Below are 19,842 nucleotides of genomic sequence, written 5' to 3' on the forward strand. Positions count from 1 at the left end.
TATTAATTATGAGTATAATATTTATTTCGTAGTTTGCTTTTAAAATGGATGTGTATTTTTTCTTCTCATCACAAAATAAAGCACAATCAAGTAACCGGTATTTGCTATACGTTTACTAATATTCTCGTAAAGTTCAGGTTGGTAAAACTGCGAGACACAATTGCGTCAACTCTAAGAATAAAAGGTGCTAGCGCTGAAGTAGAGGGGGAAAAAGTATAATCACATAGACCTAAAACTCGGCCATTAAGTAAGCATGACTCCGATAACACACAATTCCTCAAAGTATGCTTTAATGCTTTAGTTCGTAAAAACACATTCCAGGAAAGGTTAACATTTGGATCTGAGTGTTGGCCAGTAATAAAAATCAATTTTCTAGAGAGAAGGTGGCTCTCTCCATAGCTGTACCAGTATCTCTCATGTATCTGTGGTGCCATGTTACCTAAACACACTTGAGAGCATTCTGTTCTCTGATTACACCAACTCCTAAAAACCAAGTATTTCCTAAGTACATTCAGGATTTGCTGGTAAACTGGCCCAACAACTCATGAGGGAAGGTCCGTTTCAAAATTCACATCACCAATAAATAGCAAGACAGTGACTGAAATGTGAATAATTCAAAAGCAAAAAACCTGGCATAACAATGCATCCCTAGTGAAACATTTTAGGCATCACAATAAAATGTACTAATATTTTTGAGCAATAAAAGTAATACAGGGCTTCCCTCGTTGGCGCAGTGGTTAAGAATCTGCCTGCCAGTGCAGGGGACACGTTCGAGCACTGGTCCAGGAAGATCCCACATGCCATGGAGCAGCTAAGCCCACGTGCCACAACTACTGAATCTGCGCTCTAGAACCCGCGAGCCACGACTGAGCACGCGTGCCACGACTACTGAAGCCCCTACGCCTAGAGCCCGAGCTCTGCAACAAGAGAAGCCACCACAACGAGAAACCCGCGCACCGCAACGAAGAGTAGCCCCCGCTCGCCTCAGCTAGAGAAAGCCCGCACGCAGCAACGAAGAGCCAACGCAGCCAAAAATTAATTAATTAATTAAATTTAAAAAAAAAAAAAACAACAAAGTAATACATATACACTTCTTCAGGTCACAGAGGAGCTTAGATCATGTACACCAATTAACTTTGAAATCTTACATTCAAACATTCCTTCATTTCTTCTTACCAGATACACTATCTGACATAATAATGCTTAAAGAACTCGACTCTCATGCAGTGACAATGTTTGAACAGTATGGCACGAAGACAAAACAAAGCCCCCGTACCTGGTCAGCTAAGGCCACACAGTGCTCCGGGTGCTGAATGGTGGTGCAGGTTTGCTTCCTCCAATCCATGATTCCATTCTGTTCAGAATACTGCATGGTGAGCCCATCCAACGGAGAACAACTTGTACCAATAGTGCTATCAAAAGAAGAGTTCACACAAGTATGAAACTCTGTCTTCAATCAGCTAACCTTCTCATCTCATAATGAAGAAGCTATACTAATCCTTTCTTCAGTATATTAGTTTTTTATAGAATGCCTAGCAACAGCTCTAAGGAAAAAAGTCTACCATAAGAATAAACCAGTTCATACCTCTCTTACCTATTTAATAATTAATACCTGCCTCTGAGGAGGTTGACAACAGAGGCACAGTCTGTCTTTAGACTCATCCTGCACCACGCACAGCTGGGGTTACTCCAATCTCAAGAGAACCACTATGTACTGTGTGTGTCTAAGGCAAGTGAAGGGACAGGATAATGTGACTGAAAACCAAGAGAAACAACAGAAACAGACTCAGAGAGAATCCAGAGAATGAAGTGATTGGACACGGACTCTGAATTAACAGTGTTTCACATCGGTCAAGGACTACAAGACGACGGAATTTTGGAAGAATACTGGAATATATAAAAAAAGAACCAAATTTAAATTCTAGAACTGTACAATAAACTGAAATTAAGAACTCAATGGATGGAAACAGATGAAAAAAATCACCGAAGAGGAAATTTGATCATGAGAAAATAGACTGGAACACAGAGGAAAAAAATGTGGAAAACAGAAAAAATTTGAGAGAACACCTAGGACATGGTGAAAAGTCTAACCTGTAAGCATCCCGAGCCTCAGAAGAGGGAACAAGAGAACAGGCAGACGCAATATGTGAAGAGAGAATGGCCTGGGCTTCTCTAAAACAGAACTGTATCAAACTTCAGACTTAGGAAGCAGAACTCATTCAAAGAAAGCTACAAATATATCATAGGAAACTGCTGAAAACCAGACAATGGGAAAATTCAAAAACACAGTCAGTTTGGAAAAGCACACTAACTTTCAAAGAGCAGCAGTAAGATTGAAGAACAGTGTCCACTGTCCACAGTACCCACTGTCCACTGTTGCCCCTAAAAGCAGAATCGGGATGACACAGTTGATGTGGGAGGTGATCCAGAAGTGGGAGCAAGGAGTGGGGAGAACGAAACAGGAAAGGAGGAAAAACCAGCGTGTGGGTCCATTAGTGAGGCTGCCGCTATGAGCGACAGAGGCTCAAACCAGCTGGGACCTCCCAGAATTATCTCCCCAAAGGGCAGGAAGCGGGAGCTCCCCACCAGTTGAGGGCTGACCCCTGGGGCAAATTAACGTGCAGCTCTGAACTGGGCTGGTTCAAGGGCTAAGCAGGCTCATAGAATCAGCGCGGGCCCTGAGGCAGGAGGTGGACAGTCACGAGGCAGGGCCTGCGGAGGGACGGTCGCAGTGTGAGGGGGGTTAGAAGTCACGTAAATGATTTTATGTGGCTTGCAGCAGAAATCAAACTGGGCTGAGAGGATATGATGTGAAGGACCAAGGGCACTAGACCGGAGACAGCGACACTGGAGCTTCCGAGCACTCACAGAAAGTAACTGCTAGCCTGGAGCCCTATGTCATATGAGCAAAAATGTCTTTCAAAACTGAAGGCAAAATAGACATTTTTTCCAGATAAAAACAAAGTGATTTCATTACTGGCAGATATGATGACAGGGAATTCTCAAGTGTTCCTCAGTTAGCAGGATGCTCAGGCACACTGGAAGGAATGAAGAACAGTGGAATGGTAGAAACCTAAATGATTAATGCAAAAAGGTTTCATGAGGTTTAAAACAGAATTAAGATGCATGACAGCTACAGTTTATAAGCTGGGAGGAGGTAAGTGAAGTTACAGTGATCCAAGGTCCTCACGTGGGAAATGGTACAAGCACAAATATCAGACCTTCCTAAGTCAAAGATGTAGAATAAAACCTCTAGGTAACCATCAGAAAAATCGAAAAACAACGTATGGAAAACTATCAAGGCTAATAGAAGAGAAAAACAGAATTTTAAAAAAACGCCCAAAAGCAAGAAAGGAGAGAAAGGAAAACACAGAAAAGGTGAGACAAGTAACAAGCGAACAGTAAACCGGCAGAATTATAGCCAAATACATCAGAAAGTAAATGTGATGCTGATTTAAAAACACACAAAGTCATTCATGTTTTAGGAACTAGATACCTACTTCACAAGGGGATTTTTCCCAGTATGTTTCTTGTGGATTATGGTGTGCTGTAATACATCTAGAGTGGAGGAAAAAAACAATTTATTATACCATATGCTTCTACAAAATCCAAAAGGAAGACGCAACTAATGTATGTAACCATAACAGTGTTGACAGACCACGTAGAGCACTTCCAAGCATTTTTCACAGAAAATTCCTTAAAGAAACAATTTTTCAAAGGCACAGTAATTTCCTTAAATATCCTCTCAAATATGTTCCACCTAATAGCAAAATCAATTTTGTCCAAGACTACGAAATTTGACATGAGCATTATGCTGCAAAACCACACATTCAATTTCAGGCTCTTTTTTAATCATTAGAAAAAAAAAGAAGTGTCTCAAATATCAAAACACCACATGTTAATAAAACCAACACCCATGTACCCACCTCCCAGGTATCTCTGTATTTGCCTCTTTTTATTAGGAAAGGAAATATCCCAGAAACAACCGAAGGCCTCCCTCCATTCCATTCGGCTCCCTCCCTCTACGGAGGTTAACTAGTTGAAATAATCTAGTGCATGTTTTTATTTTAACTACCCCTGTGTGTATTCAAACACACAGTGGTGCTACATGTTTGAATATACTATAAATACGCTTTATTTTAATTGCCACCTAGCATGAATGTACCACAATCTATTTATAACTTTATTAACATTTGAAACATTTGGGTTAACATCCAAGTACTTGCTGTTACCCATAAGCTGCTGGGAGAGCCTGAATCCCTGGCCCCTGAACACACGGACGACAATTTTCATAGAAGCAGAACTGCTGGGTAGGAGCATTAATCACCTCCAACTTCACGAGAGTGTCAAATTTTTGTCCAAAATTGTTGTACCAAGAGTTGTACCAATTTAAATTCCCATCAACAGTAGATGAGGATTCCCATTACTTCATATCTGTGATAATGTCAGACTTGAAAATGGTTTGCCAATCTGATGACTGTGAACTAATCTCTCATTGTTTTTTTGTTTCTTAATTATTTTATTTATTTATTTCTGGCCGCATTGGGTCTTCGTTGCTGCGCGCGGGCTTTCTTCAGTTGCGGCGAGCGGGGGGCTACTCTTCGTTGCGTGCACGGGCTTCTCATTGCGGTGGCTTCTCTTGTTGCAGAGCACGGGCTCTAGGCACACGGGCTTCAGTAGTTGTGGCACACAGGCTCAGTGGTTGTGGCTCGCGGGCTCTAGAGCACAGGCTCAGTAGTTGTGGTGCACGGGCTTAGCTGCTCCGTGGCATGTGGGGTCTTCGTGGACCAGGGCTCGAACCCGTGTCCCCTGCATTGGCAGGCAGATTCTTAACCACTGCGCCACCAGCGAAGCCCCTCTCATTGTTTGTTTGTTTTTTCTTTTTTCTCATTGTTTTTAGTTTGCATTTTCTGGACTACTCGTGAGGCTGAACCATTCAAGTTTCTTCTGTGAGAACTGCCTATGTTTATCTTTCCCCATATTGTTGACCAGACTGATTTTCTCAATGATTTTTAGAAGAATCTATAGTCTGGACATATAGTCTTTACACCTGTAAATATCCTGCAAATGTCCTCTGAATGGTAACCTCTTGTCACTTGTTAAGCTTTCATTTAGATTAGAAAGATCTCCACTATGGTCATGCTCTGGCCTGTCAAGAAAGCCTTCTCATCCCAGACTATTAACATTTAAAAATTTAAGTTTTACATTTTACATATTACATTAAGTTTATATATGTTGCAAATAATTTGTTATTCATTTGAAATTTTCTGGGCCCAAAGAAGTAGGGATCTAATTATATAACTTTTTTTTTTTGACTGGAAAGCCAGCCAATACCATTTATTGCATATTCTTTCCCCACTTTTCTGTAAGGCCACCTGTCACATTCCAAGTTCCCATATGTCTGTTTCTCAGTTCCTTAACCTGTTCTAACGGTTTGTTTACCTATCCCTGTGACAACATCACGCAGAAGGACTTTATTCCAGTGAATCAGCGTTTACCTTCTTCTTGACTTGAAGCTTCTGAGCTGTCTTCTTTTAAGTGTTCTAATATCTTAGAGGTCTTCAGAGAGGATTGTAAGTTATCTGCGGGAAGTATTAAATACCATTAACTTTTAGGGAAAATTATAATAGTGAGAAAAACAAATATAATAATTACTCTTCTCCCACGGAGGATGAGAGTGGAGAGTTAATGGTAAAGAGAACATGTCTAGTAGTTAAGACTTTGAAGAAAGCTAGAGGACATAGCACAAAACCCTGGACTGGGAGTGGGGACACTGAAGCATGGAGCCAGCTCTCCCCATAAAAGCCACAGGAGTGAAGCAAGCTGCTTCACGTCTGCCTGCCCCCGTGTGCTCTTGTGCAAAATGAGGAGATGGACTAGATTAGTGCTTCTCAGCTATCTGTGCTGTGTAAGGTTTTTCAGAATCTCCAGTTTGTGTGGATCGCTCCTTTTATGAAAGACAGTATAATGTGGCAACGTCAGATTACTCCCAGCGTCTCCTCTCTGTTCCTGTTCTTCTACCATAGACCAGTGACCAGCAGTCACGGACCAGCACTGACCCATGGAACCCATTCTGATGCACTGGATTACGTCTCCATTAAAATACAGACCAGTAGGCTTCTGGAGGTCAACATTTTAAGTCATTCAGGAGTTTAACATTTGTTCTCTCAGCTGTCAGATATGGAATATTGCTCTCTATTGCGGGGGCAGGGGAAGTTAGAGCTGTCATTTCTTAAAAGAGTAAGTGCAAATGAACTTTGCCAATGGTGTGTTCTTTGGAGAAATAATTTGAACATCCTGACCAGATTTTCCACAATCTCAAAACATGTCCTTTACTTTATTTATTTATTTATTTATTTTTTACGGCACGTGGGCCTCTCACTGCCGTGGCCTCTCCCGTCGCGGAGCACAGGCCCTGGATGCGCAGGCCCAGCAGCCATGGCCCACGGGCCCAGCCGCTCCGCGGCACGCGGGATCCTCCCAGACCGGGGCACGAACCCACGTCCCCTGCATCAGCAGGCAGACTCCCAACCACCACGCCACCAGGGAAGCCCTCAAAACATGTCCTTTAATACACTATTTTGATGTCACAACGATCTGATATCTTAAAATCTACCAGCCTCTTTAGCATTGCTCATGTAATTTAGATACTGCCAAACTCTGCAGACGGGTTTTCTGTTATTTATGTGTGTACTACTCACTTGGGTACATTTTCCTAGGCAGCCTGCTAAAATCTGAATTAAAAGCTTAAGTTCATGCTTCAGTGCTTTTTTAGAATTAGACAGACGCTATTTATAGATATTCATTAAAAACCACACTTGGTTCAAGTGGAAAGCACTGACTGTTAAATCTGTTATGACTCTAGAATGATCAGGATTCTCTTTTCAAAAAGCTATTGCCACTATTCAGACATGAATTTAAACATGGAGTTGTTCATCTCGTCTTAGTCATGAAGAGTCATTAATTCTAGTTGCTACTTTTTGTTTAAATTGTTTAAGAGATATATACATACACACAAATGATTAGAAAAACTAAAAGTTAACCCCTATGTTACAATAAATATCCAATCATACTATTTTTTTTTTTTTACCTTTTTTTTCTCCCACTTCGAACTGAGGAAAAATGCATTTTCTTTCCCCTCTAGATACAGGGAGACATGGCTTTGTTGAAAGCAGAAGGAAAGATTTGAAAAACAAGAAAAATACACAGCGACTTGCCACAGTGGCTGTGCTTAAAGTTAGCAGAAATTCTCCTAAAGCACACATCGATGTTACTGGCAAAATATTTGTTAAAAAAGGCAGCTAAGATAGACGTGTATAAAACTAAACTCAAGGTAGACCATGATGAATGCTGAAACATGCAGGCAAAACCAAACCACAGGAACATAAGAGAAATCTAGGGAATCCTCACGAGGTGTTATTTCAGTTGGGTCCTGAAACAGGTGTGATTTTAACAGACTGTAACAAAAGATGGGGTGCAGAACGAGCCAAGACCCTGGGACAGGAAAAGGCAGGGAGGGTGTCCTGAGTGGCTGCCAAGCCTGTGAGCCCGAGAGAGGCGAGAGGCGGCTCAAGGGGCTCACGGCAGGGCTTGAATTTCACAGCAAACGTTTAAGGTTCTAAATAGAGGATTAACAAATTGATCCCCGAGACAAGCCCAGGACAGGTTATAGTACAGTAAGAAACTAGAATCTGAGACAAGTGAGGCTTTGCACAGTCTGTGCATGAAAAAAAGACCTAACTAACAATGGGATTGGTGAGGAGGGGTAAAAAGGATGATGTCCTTTGTCTGGCATGACTTGGCCTTTAAATGACTGAATACAAAGAGGAAAAGTGAAAAGTAAGGCCAGAGTTTCCAGCCTAAGAGGCCGGGGAGGTCATTATGGGAACAGGGGCACATCATGAGAGGTTATCCATCATGCAAGCAGCACTGCAGCATCTCTACAACCTGTAAGCCAGATCTCCCAAGGAACTTGAGGATCCAGTATGCCCACGAGTTTGAGATACTTGGCCCTTGCCTTGGAATCAGTCTGTTTTGTGACATTAGCTTTTTCTTTAAAATTTTTTACTTTTTACTAGAGTGTAGCTGATTTACAGTGTTGTGTTAGTTTCTGCTGTACAGCAAAGTGAATCAGTCATATATATACATACATACACTCTTTTTTATATTCTTTTTGCATATAGGTCATTACTGTTTTGTCACATTAGCTGTTGTAAGTTATTTTCTTTAAAATTGCAGTGTAAAATTCACTAAAAACTACAAATGTTTCTGATTTTGTATGCCACTATTCCTTGACCTTAACTAAAGTGACAATCCCATACAAGATGGCATGGTAAAGCAAGAAATCCAAGCAAGGAAAAGGCCAAATTTCTACACAGAAGCAGAGGGACACTTACTGAGGCTGTGTAGAGGGTCTGATGATATGGACTGAAAAAAGCTGTGTACTTTCTGATTCTGTAGAAAAGCTCGTGATGAAGTTGAAAATAGCTGCCTGCATATAAAAAGAAAAGACATTCATTAATTTCATGTACTATAAATCCACGAGATAGTTTAGATTGTAAACAAACCCAGTGGCAGTTTAATTCAGGTATAAAAAACTGTTTTCCTAAGGAAAAGAATATTATTTGCTAATGTATTTCCCATAGGAGGAAGTGAATAAAAGACTTATTTACAAGAATCTAATAAACAGGCTTATTTTTAATTTTATATAATCTAGTGGTAATGCTTCAATTCTAACCAACTATGTATTACTTCAGCCTTTTACCCAAGTGGTCCAATAGTCGCCTTTCTGCTCAGAAAAACAACTTCAGTTTCTTTACCCTTCTTCATAGGTGTTACTTTTCATCATTTGGGTGTACCATGAAGGCACCTTCCCACAGTCTGAAAGTAAGAGGTTCGGAAGTTCGGGATGCAGGAGTTCTGGAAACTACGAACGGAACGCAGCGGCCAAGTTAGTTACAAGTATTACTACAGACTAAGGTATGACTGATGATTCACCTCAATATGTATCATACCATAATTCTAAGCTGTTATCTTTAAAAAACAGCTTTCCTCATGCTTTACTAATGTCATTAGAAGATTCCAACTGGAGGTCTTCCCTACAAAAGGGACTCTGCAAAAAGGGGCATAGTTACAGCACAGTCTAATGCAAAGTTTACTTGGGATCTGAGTACCAGCTCAATCGCTTAAAAGCTGAATCACCCTAAACAAGCTATCTTGCCTTTCAGTTCCGATTTCTTCTTAGGGAATATACTAACATTCTTCAAGATTATGACACTCAAATAGTATACGCATATTAAACTGTCACCCTGCTCAACATCCAAACCCCCTTCCATTACTTTTGAACATTTTAAATGCTCATTTAAAAATTTAATTCTTAATGTCTCCCCAAGGTTTTGGACCTATCATTCAGATTAGTTATAAAATCATCAAAATACCATATCAAGAGATGACCCTTATGGACCAAAGTTGCCTTGTGCATTAGACAAAATTGCTTCTTGGTTCTCAAATGTGGAGGTAAATATTCAATAGGAAGACAAAGGGAGGAAATGAAGAGATGGAAGAGAAATTGAGATACAAAGTGTGGAGCTAATCTAAATTTCCAGGTCTGAACACATTACCTAAGGCTGAGGATTAAAATCCAAAGGCATCTACTGCCCAGTTACATTTACAAACCAAATTAACTGGTCAAAAGTACAGGCATATCCAGTATAGGAAAACCACACCGGAGATAAAGGCAGGGGCTTGGCTGGAATCAGACTCAAGTCAGGGTTCATTGCTGCATAACCACAAGATGGCAGTTATACCCAACTAGAACCCAAAGTGGCCATAAACTACTCAAGCAATCAAATAAGAAAAACAGGATTACATTTTTTGTTTGTTTGTTTTTGTGGTACATGAGCCTCTCACTGTTGTGGCCTCTCCCGTTGCGGAGCACAGGCTCCGGACGCGCAGGCTCAGCGGCCACGGCTCACGGGCCCAGCCGCTCCGCGGCATGTGGGATCTTCCCGGACCGGGGCACAAACCCGTGTCCCCTGCATCGGCAGGCGGACTCTCAACCACTGCGCCACCAGGGAAGCCCAGGATTACATTTTGACATAACAGAAGTCATCCAACCCCAAATGTACATTTCAGTGCCATATCTTCATTTTCCTAATTTACAGTGTACTTGGAAGTAAATGCAGTATGTCCTGTACCAATCCAATCTCCACTTCACTTATAAATTCATTACCTACCTCTCGCTTTCATTTCTGCCCCTCCTTTATAATTGCTACATTTCTTAAATGAATTATAGCGATACTAATCTAAAATTCACAAACTGAGAATAAGTGTCCTAAAATCCAATTAATGGTGTTGAGACCACAGGCTAGCCATACAAAAGAATCAAAGATGTTTTTAAAAGGAAGTATTACGAAGAAAACATTTTAAAAATATAATTTTTGAAGAGAAAAAGTCTTTTCAAGCTGGACACAAAACCCTGAACCCGTAAGAGAAAAGACTGATAAATCCAACTACATAAAAATTTAAACCTTCTGCATGGTCAAGAAATGACAAACAGTGCTCCTTTCTTTTATCTAACAAATAACTCTTATAAATTAGTAATCAATAAAAAAGTGAAAGCGACTGAAAAATTCATTCACAGGAAAGTACAAATGGCCACTCAAATACAGATTAAAATGAGATACAGTCTTCCTTTTTGAGAGACTGGCAAAGATGAGAAGCTGAGAGTATTTATGTCTGCTGAGGTGTGGAGGAGATGCAAAAACAAGGCTTCTGAGGGTATAAAGCGCTACTGCCTCCTCAGAAGTAATCTGGAAGCACCGCATATTAAAAAATGCACACTGTACTTCTGACCAAAAATTCCAATTCCAGACATTTCTCTTACAGAGAAGTGTGTTAAGAAACATATATGTGGACAGTCACTGTAATATTCTTGTAGCTTTAAAATATTTAGGAAGAACCAAAACAGCCATAAAATACACTGATTAGTTTAATTATGGTACAACTAAAAATGGAACATTACATAGCAAATAAAAAATGAGGCAGCAATCTTTTTTACATGTACTGATGCTTTACCATGTCCAATACATTTAATGAAAAGACTAAGTGGCAAAAAAGTGTGCAAAGGAGATTCATTTGCGCAAAGGAAATACACACAAATACACAAATTCAGGGATGTGTATGTGCACAGAAAATTTTTGGAAAGGTATGTAAGTTTTTAATGAAGGCCACTTCTAGTGAGTAGACTTGAAGAAAGGGATATTAGGGACTTTTCACATTACACCTTCCTTTGCATTCTCCACAAATAGCTTGAATAACATCTTTAGAGTAAAAAGGCTACACACACACACACACACACACACACACACACACACACACACACACACACACACGAGATCATATGAGGAGAATCCTAAAAGGTATAACAAGGAGTCCAACACATACTTCTTAATTGTGGTGTTGGCCAAGAGCCAAATTTCTGAAAGTGGCTCCTTGTGGAAGTATTTTTTTTCCCTCTGAAAACCTCAAACTTACGAACTTGCAAATAAAGAGAATTTTCTTTCTAAACCATAAATAACTGACCTCTGCTGCCCCAACACCGGGTGAAACATGAGTATTCCTACAAAGACATTCTCCTACAATCAAAATCAGGACGTTAATACTGATAAATCGTGACCTCCTAACCCCCAGACACCAGTTAAATTTTGCCAATTGATCCCAAAGTATCCTTTTTACCACAAAGACCCAGTTCAGATCCTGTGCTGCATCCAGCTAGCCGTGCTATCTTCTCAGCCCTCCCTCAACTGTCCTGCCTTTAAGAGGACAGCGCAGATATTTTGTGGAATGATCACAATTTGGGTTTGTCTGCTGTTTCCTCGAGATTAGGTTCACAGCAGGAATATCACAGGAGTGAGGCAGTGCTCCTTCGGTGCTGCCTACTGTGTGGTAGGCGATCCTGAGTCAAGTTCACTCTCCTGGATCCAAGTAGCATCTGTCAGACTTCTCCACCCAGGGTTACTCTCCCTTCTTTAGAAGTAAGAAGCTCTGGGGAATGACTTTGACAATGTAAATGTCCTAGTCCTCAAACATTCAATCTATTCGTTTATTATTTATCTCAACATGGACCCATGGTTTCCTATTTTATTCAATGATACTGTTCTTATTTATTTTGATGTTCAATTTGCTCCAGATTTGACCAGTAGGAGCCCCTTCAAGCTAGCCTTTGTCCTGTGACCAAGCCAAACATTCCCTGAGCGCTTCCTTGCTCTCTGGCACGACGGGCTCATCTTGTATTTTTCCTCCTCCAGCCCTGCAATCAGCTTCTCCTCCAAGGAGCCCTAGCTCTGTTCAGTGGAGAACGGAGTTACAAGTCAAGCTCTGGATACCAGGGATGCCCACCACTACTGGGGTGTGGCTGCTTCCAGACCCTTTCAATGACCAGAGTCAGGGAACACACGTGTACACACACAACCACATTTATTTCTGTATCTACCTATATATACTGAAAATCAGGAGTCTGTACCGGTATCTTCAATTCCAATGAGACACTCCACGGTTCATTCTGGTTTTCTCCTTTCCATACCATAACTCTCTTCTCCAACAGAGAAACTTGGTTCTCATGATTCTTAATATATACCCTAACTAGGCCCATCCCCCTGTAGTAAGCTTATCTGTCTCCCACTGTCACTGCTTCTCCCTTCGGAGCCCTGAGCATGCGCCCTCCTGACCCCGTCTGGGCCCCACGCCCTGCCGGGCCACCTGTCATGTGTGCACCCTCTGGAACATTAGGCCACGCCTCCCACCACCATGGGGGGGGGGGGATGACTTCCCTCCCCAGAGGCTGTCACCCAGCGCAGACACCAGGCTCGCGCTGCCACCCCCCACCCCCGTATCACAGCTGCACAAGCCCCTCCTGAGCCACCTGTATGTGTGGGGGCCTGGGAGCGCGCCACCCTCTAAGGCGTGCTCTGCGGACCACGCGCCTCCAGCAGCCTAGAATCCCAGCACTGCGCTCACCCCAGAACTGTGCGGCATGACTCTGCCCTTTAACAGGCTCCCCAGGGATGCACACGCCCACCGATGCTTGAGCAGCAGCACAGGGGACTCGAGTTCAGCCAACTCTTCCTCACCCAACCCCACCCCATCTCAGCCCTGGAATGCTCTCTGTGCCCACCCCCAAGAGACCCAGCCCCTCCCACTTCTCCTCGGCCTTCTCTGGACCCTCCCACTGTGCCCTCTGGGATGCCCGCCCTTCAGTGAATGGGCTGGTGCCTTCTGACTCTAAAATCCCGCCGGCCCGGCCCGCTTTCCTCACAGCCCATTGTGCGCCGGGCTGCGCGGGACGGGCGCTCCCCTGAGGCTGCTCCCCGGCCACTCCACGTCTGGCTCCAGCCTCCAGGTCGCTCTTCAGTCCCTCCACGCCTTCCATCGTGCTCGCGCTCGTAGGGGGGCCTCGAATCGGACCCTCCAGCTCTCTGCTCCGCTGCCTTTTCCCAGTCACTCCCTCCATCTCCTCTCTGGTTTCCCTCATTTGCTTCCAAATCACACCCTAAATCTTGTCATACAATGAAAATACCCTCCCTCCCGGATTTCTGCTTCTGTCCCTAGCCCCACCCCATCCTGAGAATACTCAGGGGGCCTGGGGGCAGCAGGAGGGTCACTGCATGAAAAGGCTCGCACCTCTGCCTCAGCAAGTCTTCCTCCCAGGCTGGGCCCGCTTAGCTTCAGAGGGCAGATCAGTCTCACCTAAGCCTCAACTCTAAGCCACATATGCGCCAACACTGCTTTCACTTATTTTACTCATTAATAACTGCAAGTTTCCAGTATAACAGCATTTGTTTCCTTGGCCGTTATTCCTTAGTTTCTCCCTCCTAAAGGGGGGCCCTCAGAGAGGGATGAGCGCCAACAATGACCAAAACCACACTGCAAACCTCGGCTGCCCTTCACTTTCCCACCCATTAGCCTAATCTTACTCAGCAACTTAAATCCAAAACCATCTCCAAAGTTGAGCTCTTGGACAAGGGCCTCTTCCAATAAATATTTTATGGTGAAAATAAGGTTTCACTGAATATCTGCATACTTCAGAAATGATTTTTATGATAACAGACAGCTGAAAAGTACAAGGATATGAGAAATTCGTTTGGTGTCTACTACTAGCCTAGATCTAAATAACACAAGGATAAAAAGTCCATTCTGAAAAGTACTCCAGAGGAGGAATCTCTGTGATCTCCCCTAGAACTCCATCCTCAGCCCCGGGACGGCCATGGCCCAGCCTGTGAGGCTGCCGGGGAGGTGCCAGTAAACTGTTACCTCAGGATGGGCTCCAGGTCAGGGTGCCGCCATTCTTCCCTCTTCAATGAGCCCTGATTCAGGGCTCTTAAGATGGTCTTGTCAAAAGTCTCCGAGGACAACTCCTTTGGAAGCTAGGAAAGAAAAACGGCACGACCAACGTTAAGTTTCTCACTTACTGACAAATATGTCACACACCAGAGGCACAAAAGGAAGATGAATGCCTCCTACTCAGAAATCATCCCAAAGCAGTTCCTTTTCTAAATCTTCCCGAAAAGCGGCACTGCACAGGGCACCGCGGGGTCCCGAGGGAAGGGGAGGGGCCGAGGGTGCCGGCAGCACTAAGCCTGCTCTGGGCCCGCCGGCACTCCCCTCCCATCCCAGGACACCGCACCAAGGTTCTTTAGTGAAATGGAGCCTTTTGCAGGGCACAGGGAGTATTATTTTTATCCTCAAATAGTATTCTGAAAACTGCGATCTCCGCCTTTGTAGTTATCACTTTTGTGCCTTCTGTATCACGTGTGAACCTCAGGCCATGTCAGACTGTCAACGCTCCACACCAAATAAAGACCTGGGTGTGAAAGATGGGGTGAACACTCAGAATCTTACATAAAAAGATGAATTGGAGGTTTAGTAACCTTTTCCTCAGTGTGATGGAGGTGGCCTCAGAGCCATGTACAAGAAATCACAAAAAAATCATCAGTTGACCAAGAAAATTTTTTAATTAAATAAAATGACTTAAAACTTTGTTTTTATTAACTAGTTTACCTACTAAAATGCCTAATAAATTGATCCCTTATAAAACTAATTTTCCAAGTCTTTCAAGAAGTCAAAGTTTTAAATTTGACTTTTGATAACTAGTCTTTGCAATTAACTTGTGAACTGCAGTCACTTTCACTAAAATTAAGAATAGAACCATTAACACATTTATCTAAGGTGCCACAGGAATATAACAATCTATACAAATTTGTCCGTTTACATATTAATGTTTAATTGGAGAACCCAAAGTAAGTATTCTTCTGACAAATAAGCATTTTGAGTCAACAATTCAGAAATGGAAAATTTAACAAAGGTAGCGTAAGTATTACTATTTTAGGCACAGTAAGACTATGGAATCAAGATGTTATCACAGAATGAAGCTCTTCCTGGCCCTTTTATTAACGTGGTAAGGTCAAACACTCTGCTGGCATTCCACACACCCACTGTGTAAATCACATCCTCAGACCACAAACAGGAAGAAACATGTTCTGGATCTACACATTTTTCCAAACAAGGAAATGACCATTCATTTCAGTATTTATACTTTGATGTTATCATTTTAATACAGATTTAGAACATTAGGCATATATCACATTACCCATTTTAAACACAATTTCTCCTGAATATCTGTACACAGCCAAAACCAGCTTCAGTGGAGAAGCTTATTTCAACTACCGAATGACTGATGGCTCTTCTAAACACAGGAAGGTGAGAATATATTCATTTTCACCTGGTCAGTGACTGCTCACGTGACTGGGCAGAGTGCGGATATGCAGCCAGTGGAATTTGCAAACTGATTTATTTTCAAGTGCTTTTACCTTCAATATCCAGGGACTACTTCCAGTCCTAGAGGAAGGCATATTCGCTAAAAATACATGTCTCTTCTATACCAGTCACTCGAACTTTCTCACCTGCCTGGTCTTTGTTCCAGCATACCCAGTCCCCCACCTCCGGGGCCCCGGCTCAGCCACAGCACAAGCTCAGCGTGCTGGAAGGCATTCACACCTCGGTACAAGTTCTTCTTTAAAAACACTGAGGCCTGACGGATAACCATCTACAAAATCTCATTACAATTTGGTTTTTGCAACTCTCCTCATTAATCCATTCATTCATTGAGTCAACATATAGTTCAAACTCCGACCCTGTCCTAAGTACTGTTTCTGGCACTGTGGATACAGCAGTGAGGATGAAACAAGAACCCTGCCTTCATGGAGCTTCCTTTCTGGCAAGGAGAAACAACACAGGTGCCAGACACAGCCGTCAAGGAGCAGCAGGGGAAGGAGGCCAGGATGTGGAGGACAGAGAGGCTACTACTGATATGGAAAAAAGGATTGGAAAGCACTGACCTCAAACTCACTACAGCAAACTCACTGACCCTTCTCACTATAGCAAACTTTAGGTGCAGTTCAACAGCCTCCACAGAAGTTAAAGACTGTTAGTATGTACAGGTTGTCAAGCAGACAGCTTATGCTCTTACCTTTTGTAGATGATTTTAAAAGGAAGATGAAAAGGAAAAGAGACATATGGTAAACTTGAAAGGATATTTCATAATCAGCAATTCATTCCTAGAAGTATGCTAGTTGCCAATTATTTCATATAACCTGATAAGGCATTGGTCCTACGAAAAAACCACTATATTCAGATGTTGGCTAAGTAGGGGGACCATTAATTACTGTGATTCTGAAGAGCAAATTATTTATTTCGGGCTGCATTTTTTTTAAAAAAACACCTAAGCCTTTAGAGAAATTCTGTGACTGAAAAATGAAATCTGTCAAGACAAACAGTAGATAAAGTTTAGGGAAACCCAGAGGAGAGACCCTGTCGGGCGCCAGGCGCAGAGTCACCAACAATATACATCTCAGCAAGGAACCAGGAATAAGGTTCCCCCCCCCTTTTTTTTTAATGTGGAAAACCATCAATTCCTTATATTGGTAATGTAAGGTAACAAAATCTATGTTTAGAATAACATGACATTTTCTACATCAATGTTCATGAAGAGTTGTAAGCCAGCCTCTATATACATGCTTTAATTTTCCTGGTGTTTGTTTTGGTACTAAGGTTTTTGGATTCTGTATACCAGCAGTCCCCAACCTTTTTGGCACCAAGGACCGGTTTCGTGGAAGACAATTCTTCCATGGACCGGGGCGGGGGGTCGTGGGATGGGATGGTTCAGGCAGTGATGCCAGCGATGGGGCGCAATGGGGAGCGGCAGGGGAAGCTTCGCTCACCGCCACTCACTTCCTGCTGCGCGGCCAGCTCCTAACAGGCCGAGGACCGCTACCTGGCCACTGCCCGGGGGTTGGGGACCCCTGCTGTATATCACATAAAAATCGTTTTAACAAAAAAAAATCTATATTTTTACCTTCAGCAGAAATTCCTGTAGTTCTTGGTGGGTTTTTGTTACTGTTGTGACTGAAAGATCAGACCAATTTACCTGATTTAAAAAAAAAAACACGTTATACAGTTATTTCTTAGGCAGGAACTGACTGGAAAAAAGCCATGTGTAAAACAAATGACCTTACTTTAACTTTATCAAGATTAACAATTAGAAATATAAAAATCTGGTATTGTCATAATTTCTTCAAAACTGTTAAAATTAACTGTATATTGACATTCTACTTTAAAAAATTTTAATAACTCCTTTCAAAGTGCATGGTTTATCAAAACAAGCTGTCTTCTAAAAATGTGACTATACTTTAGTAATTTTTCAGAAAGGGAAATGTCTTACGTTCCTCTTGGTGACATTGTAGGGACTCTAAAATGACACTTCGACAGCACAGATCTATGCCCCAAGAAAAAAGAAAAACTCGATCTCCTGGAACTTTAATTAAATATACATTCTTAAGAGAAATACCAAGTTTACTGCCCGCCCTTCTTTGGTAGTACTGTATTGCATTTTTATGGGGACTTATGGTTTATGAAAAGATTTCATCTTTATCTTAATGCTTTACAATCCTATTAACGTAGATGGGGCAGACATGACTACCTCTGTTTTCAGATGGAGAAACTAAAACTCAAAAAGGCTAACTTACTTAGATTCAACTCTAGGTAAGCAGAAGAGCCAGAACTAAAATCTATTACCCACCTACTTCTTGGATACCTTTAACTCAGTGGACTCGATGGTAACCCACTAATAATTTCTACTTCACAATTATTTGAGCTGAGTGAATACTTGAACTATGCTAATACATAAGCCTTACCAACCAATCATGCCACAGTTAACCAGATACTTAAGAATACATACAAAATTTTATCTAGCAACCCTCAAACAAATATCCTTATTAAGTGACACATCTTTTAAATGATTTTTAATTACTCAAATGTTTGTTGAGCAGCTACTTGTGTCAGACACTGTTCTTATGAAAGGATACAGGAGTGGACAAGACAGTGAAGCCTCTGCTGGCTGAGGTCAGAGTCTAGTGCAGGAGTCAGATTAGAGCCAATGAATGTACAAGGAGTTCCATCAGTGATCAGTGCTCCAAAGAAAACGAGCTGGGCATGCAGCAGGAGCTGGGAGAAGCACGTCAGAGGGGTGCCAAGAAAAGCCTCAGAGTAGGGGCCGTCGAGCCTGTGTGTGACCTGAAGGGACGTCAGCTGTGCCAGGGTCTGGGGGAATATCGTTCCAGAGCCAGAGGACAATGAAGGCCTTAAGGAAGGAATGCGCTTAGAGCTCCAGCAACAAAAGGAGAGCTGGTCTAACTGAATGACGAGAGCAGGGGGGCTTGTGTTAAACATCACAAAACGTAGGTGAAACGTGGAGATAAGGACTTAAAATTTGAAAACTGAGAATATTTCTCACAGAAGAAGGCAGAAGCCAGAGTCCTGAAACTCCAACTAATGTACTAAGCAAGTCAGATATGGCGAGATGCAGAGGATGGAGATTCCTGCTCTCTATGAGATGACAGCCTTCTGGAAAGAAAAATCATGTAACCCAAATTAAGAATCTGGGAAAGGGATGATGGTGGTACACCTGGGATGAATGAAAAAACATTCTGCTGGAGGATCAGAAATGACTTTGTGAGGCAAGTACAGCTAACGTTGGGCAAGCAACACCTTTGGGTAGGAAGTGAAGTGAGGATGCACAGAAACACAGCGTCCTTCCATGTGGCTTCAAGGCGTGGGCAGTCCCACATCAGAAGAAAGTGCTTGACAGCAAAGCCCGAGCAGAGAGGAAGGAAGATGCCAACACGGAATGCACATCATAGTCAACAGGCAAAAAGGAGCGGCGGGGACTAACAGAGCTGGGCTCTGCAGTTAATCAGAAAGCTGTGTGAAGGACAGAATGACAGCAGAGCAATTAGAGATAAGAAAAGCCAACAAAGGCCAGAAAATAAAAGCCTTGGAGAAAGAAGAGGAGGAGAAAAATACCAGGAAAAGACAATGCCTGTGATCTTGATTTTTAAAAATACTGGTGAATGTTTACTTTCACTTTTTAAAGATATATCTTACACCTTAAATCTAAGGCTCTTATTTCTTTTTAATAAAACTGTCAGAGTAACTTTAATGTGATACAATTTTTAACACTTGGCAAACCATGCAGTATATACTGAAAACAGTACATTCCCTTAATTCAGACAAACACAGACATGGGTATAGCTTCCCTTAAATTGGCAAACCTGCCATTAAGTTGTTCCAAAGATCAATTTTCATTCTTTCCAAAAGATCATTTAACATAGTATGAGATATCTTTTTGGGTGATGAGAGTAGCTTACTTTGAAGGTGTACTCCCAATATTTGTCAGCCCTTTTTCTCTGGACTCCTTTCAACATTATCTTCTCAATGTGTACAGCTGAA

At 42.2% G+C, this 19,842-nt stretch overlaps 2 protein-coding genes across 7 annotated transcripts in view; both read right to left on the reverse strand.

The window, feature by feature from the left end:
* Positions 1–19,842, reverse strand: part of TNFRSF11A (TNF receptor superfamily member 11a) — a 257,143-nt gene that overhangs the window by 69,902 nt on the left and 167,399 nt on the right. The gene's annotated exons all lie outside the window — the stretch shown is intronic.
* Positions 1–19,842, reverse strand: part of ZCCHC2 (zinc finger CCHC-type containing 2) — a 55,242-nt gene that overhangs the window by 19,102 nt on the left and 16,298 nt on the right. For 5 of the 6 annotated variants that reach the window (XR_007471695.1, XR_007471694.1, XM_049698003.1 and 2 more), the window contains exons 3-9: positions 19,761–19,837; positions 17,411–17,482; positions 14,311–14,423; positions 8,397–8,491; positions 5,499–5,582; positions 3,501–3,558; positions 1,277–1,412 (exon numbers count right to left, since the gene is read on the reverse strand). Coding sequence is in view for 4 of the 6 variants with exons in the window: in XM_049698003.1 (XP_049553960.1) it covers positions 1,277–1,412; positions 3,501–3,558; positions 5,499–5,582; positions 8,397–8,491; positions 14,311–14,423; positions 17,411–17,482; positions 19,761–19,837 (635 nt within the window). In the remaining 2 variants the exon portion in view is untranslated. The remainder of the gene's footprint in view (positions 1–1,276; positions 1,413–3,500; positions 3,559–5,498; positions 5,583–8,396; positions 8,492–14,310; positions 14,424–17,410; positions 17,483–19,760; positions 19,838–19,842) is intronic. The other variant, XM_049698004.1, reaches the window with a different exon arrangement.

This window comes from Orcinus orca, chromosome 15 (assembly GCF_937001465.1).
Source record: "Orcinus orca chromosome 15, mOrcOrc1.1, whole genome shotgun sequence".
NCBI lineage: Eukaryota > Metazoa > Chordata > Mammalia > Artiodactyla > Delphinidae > Orcinus > Orcinus orca.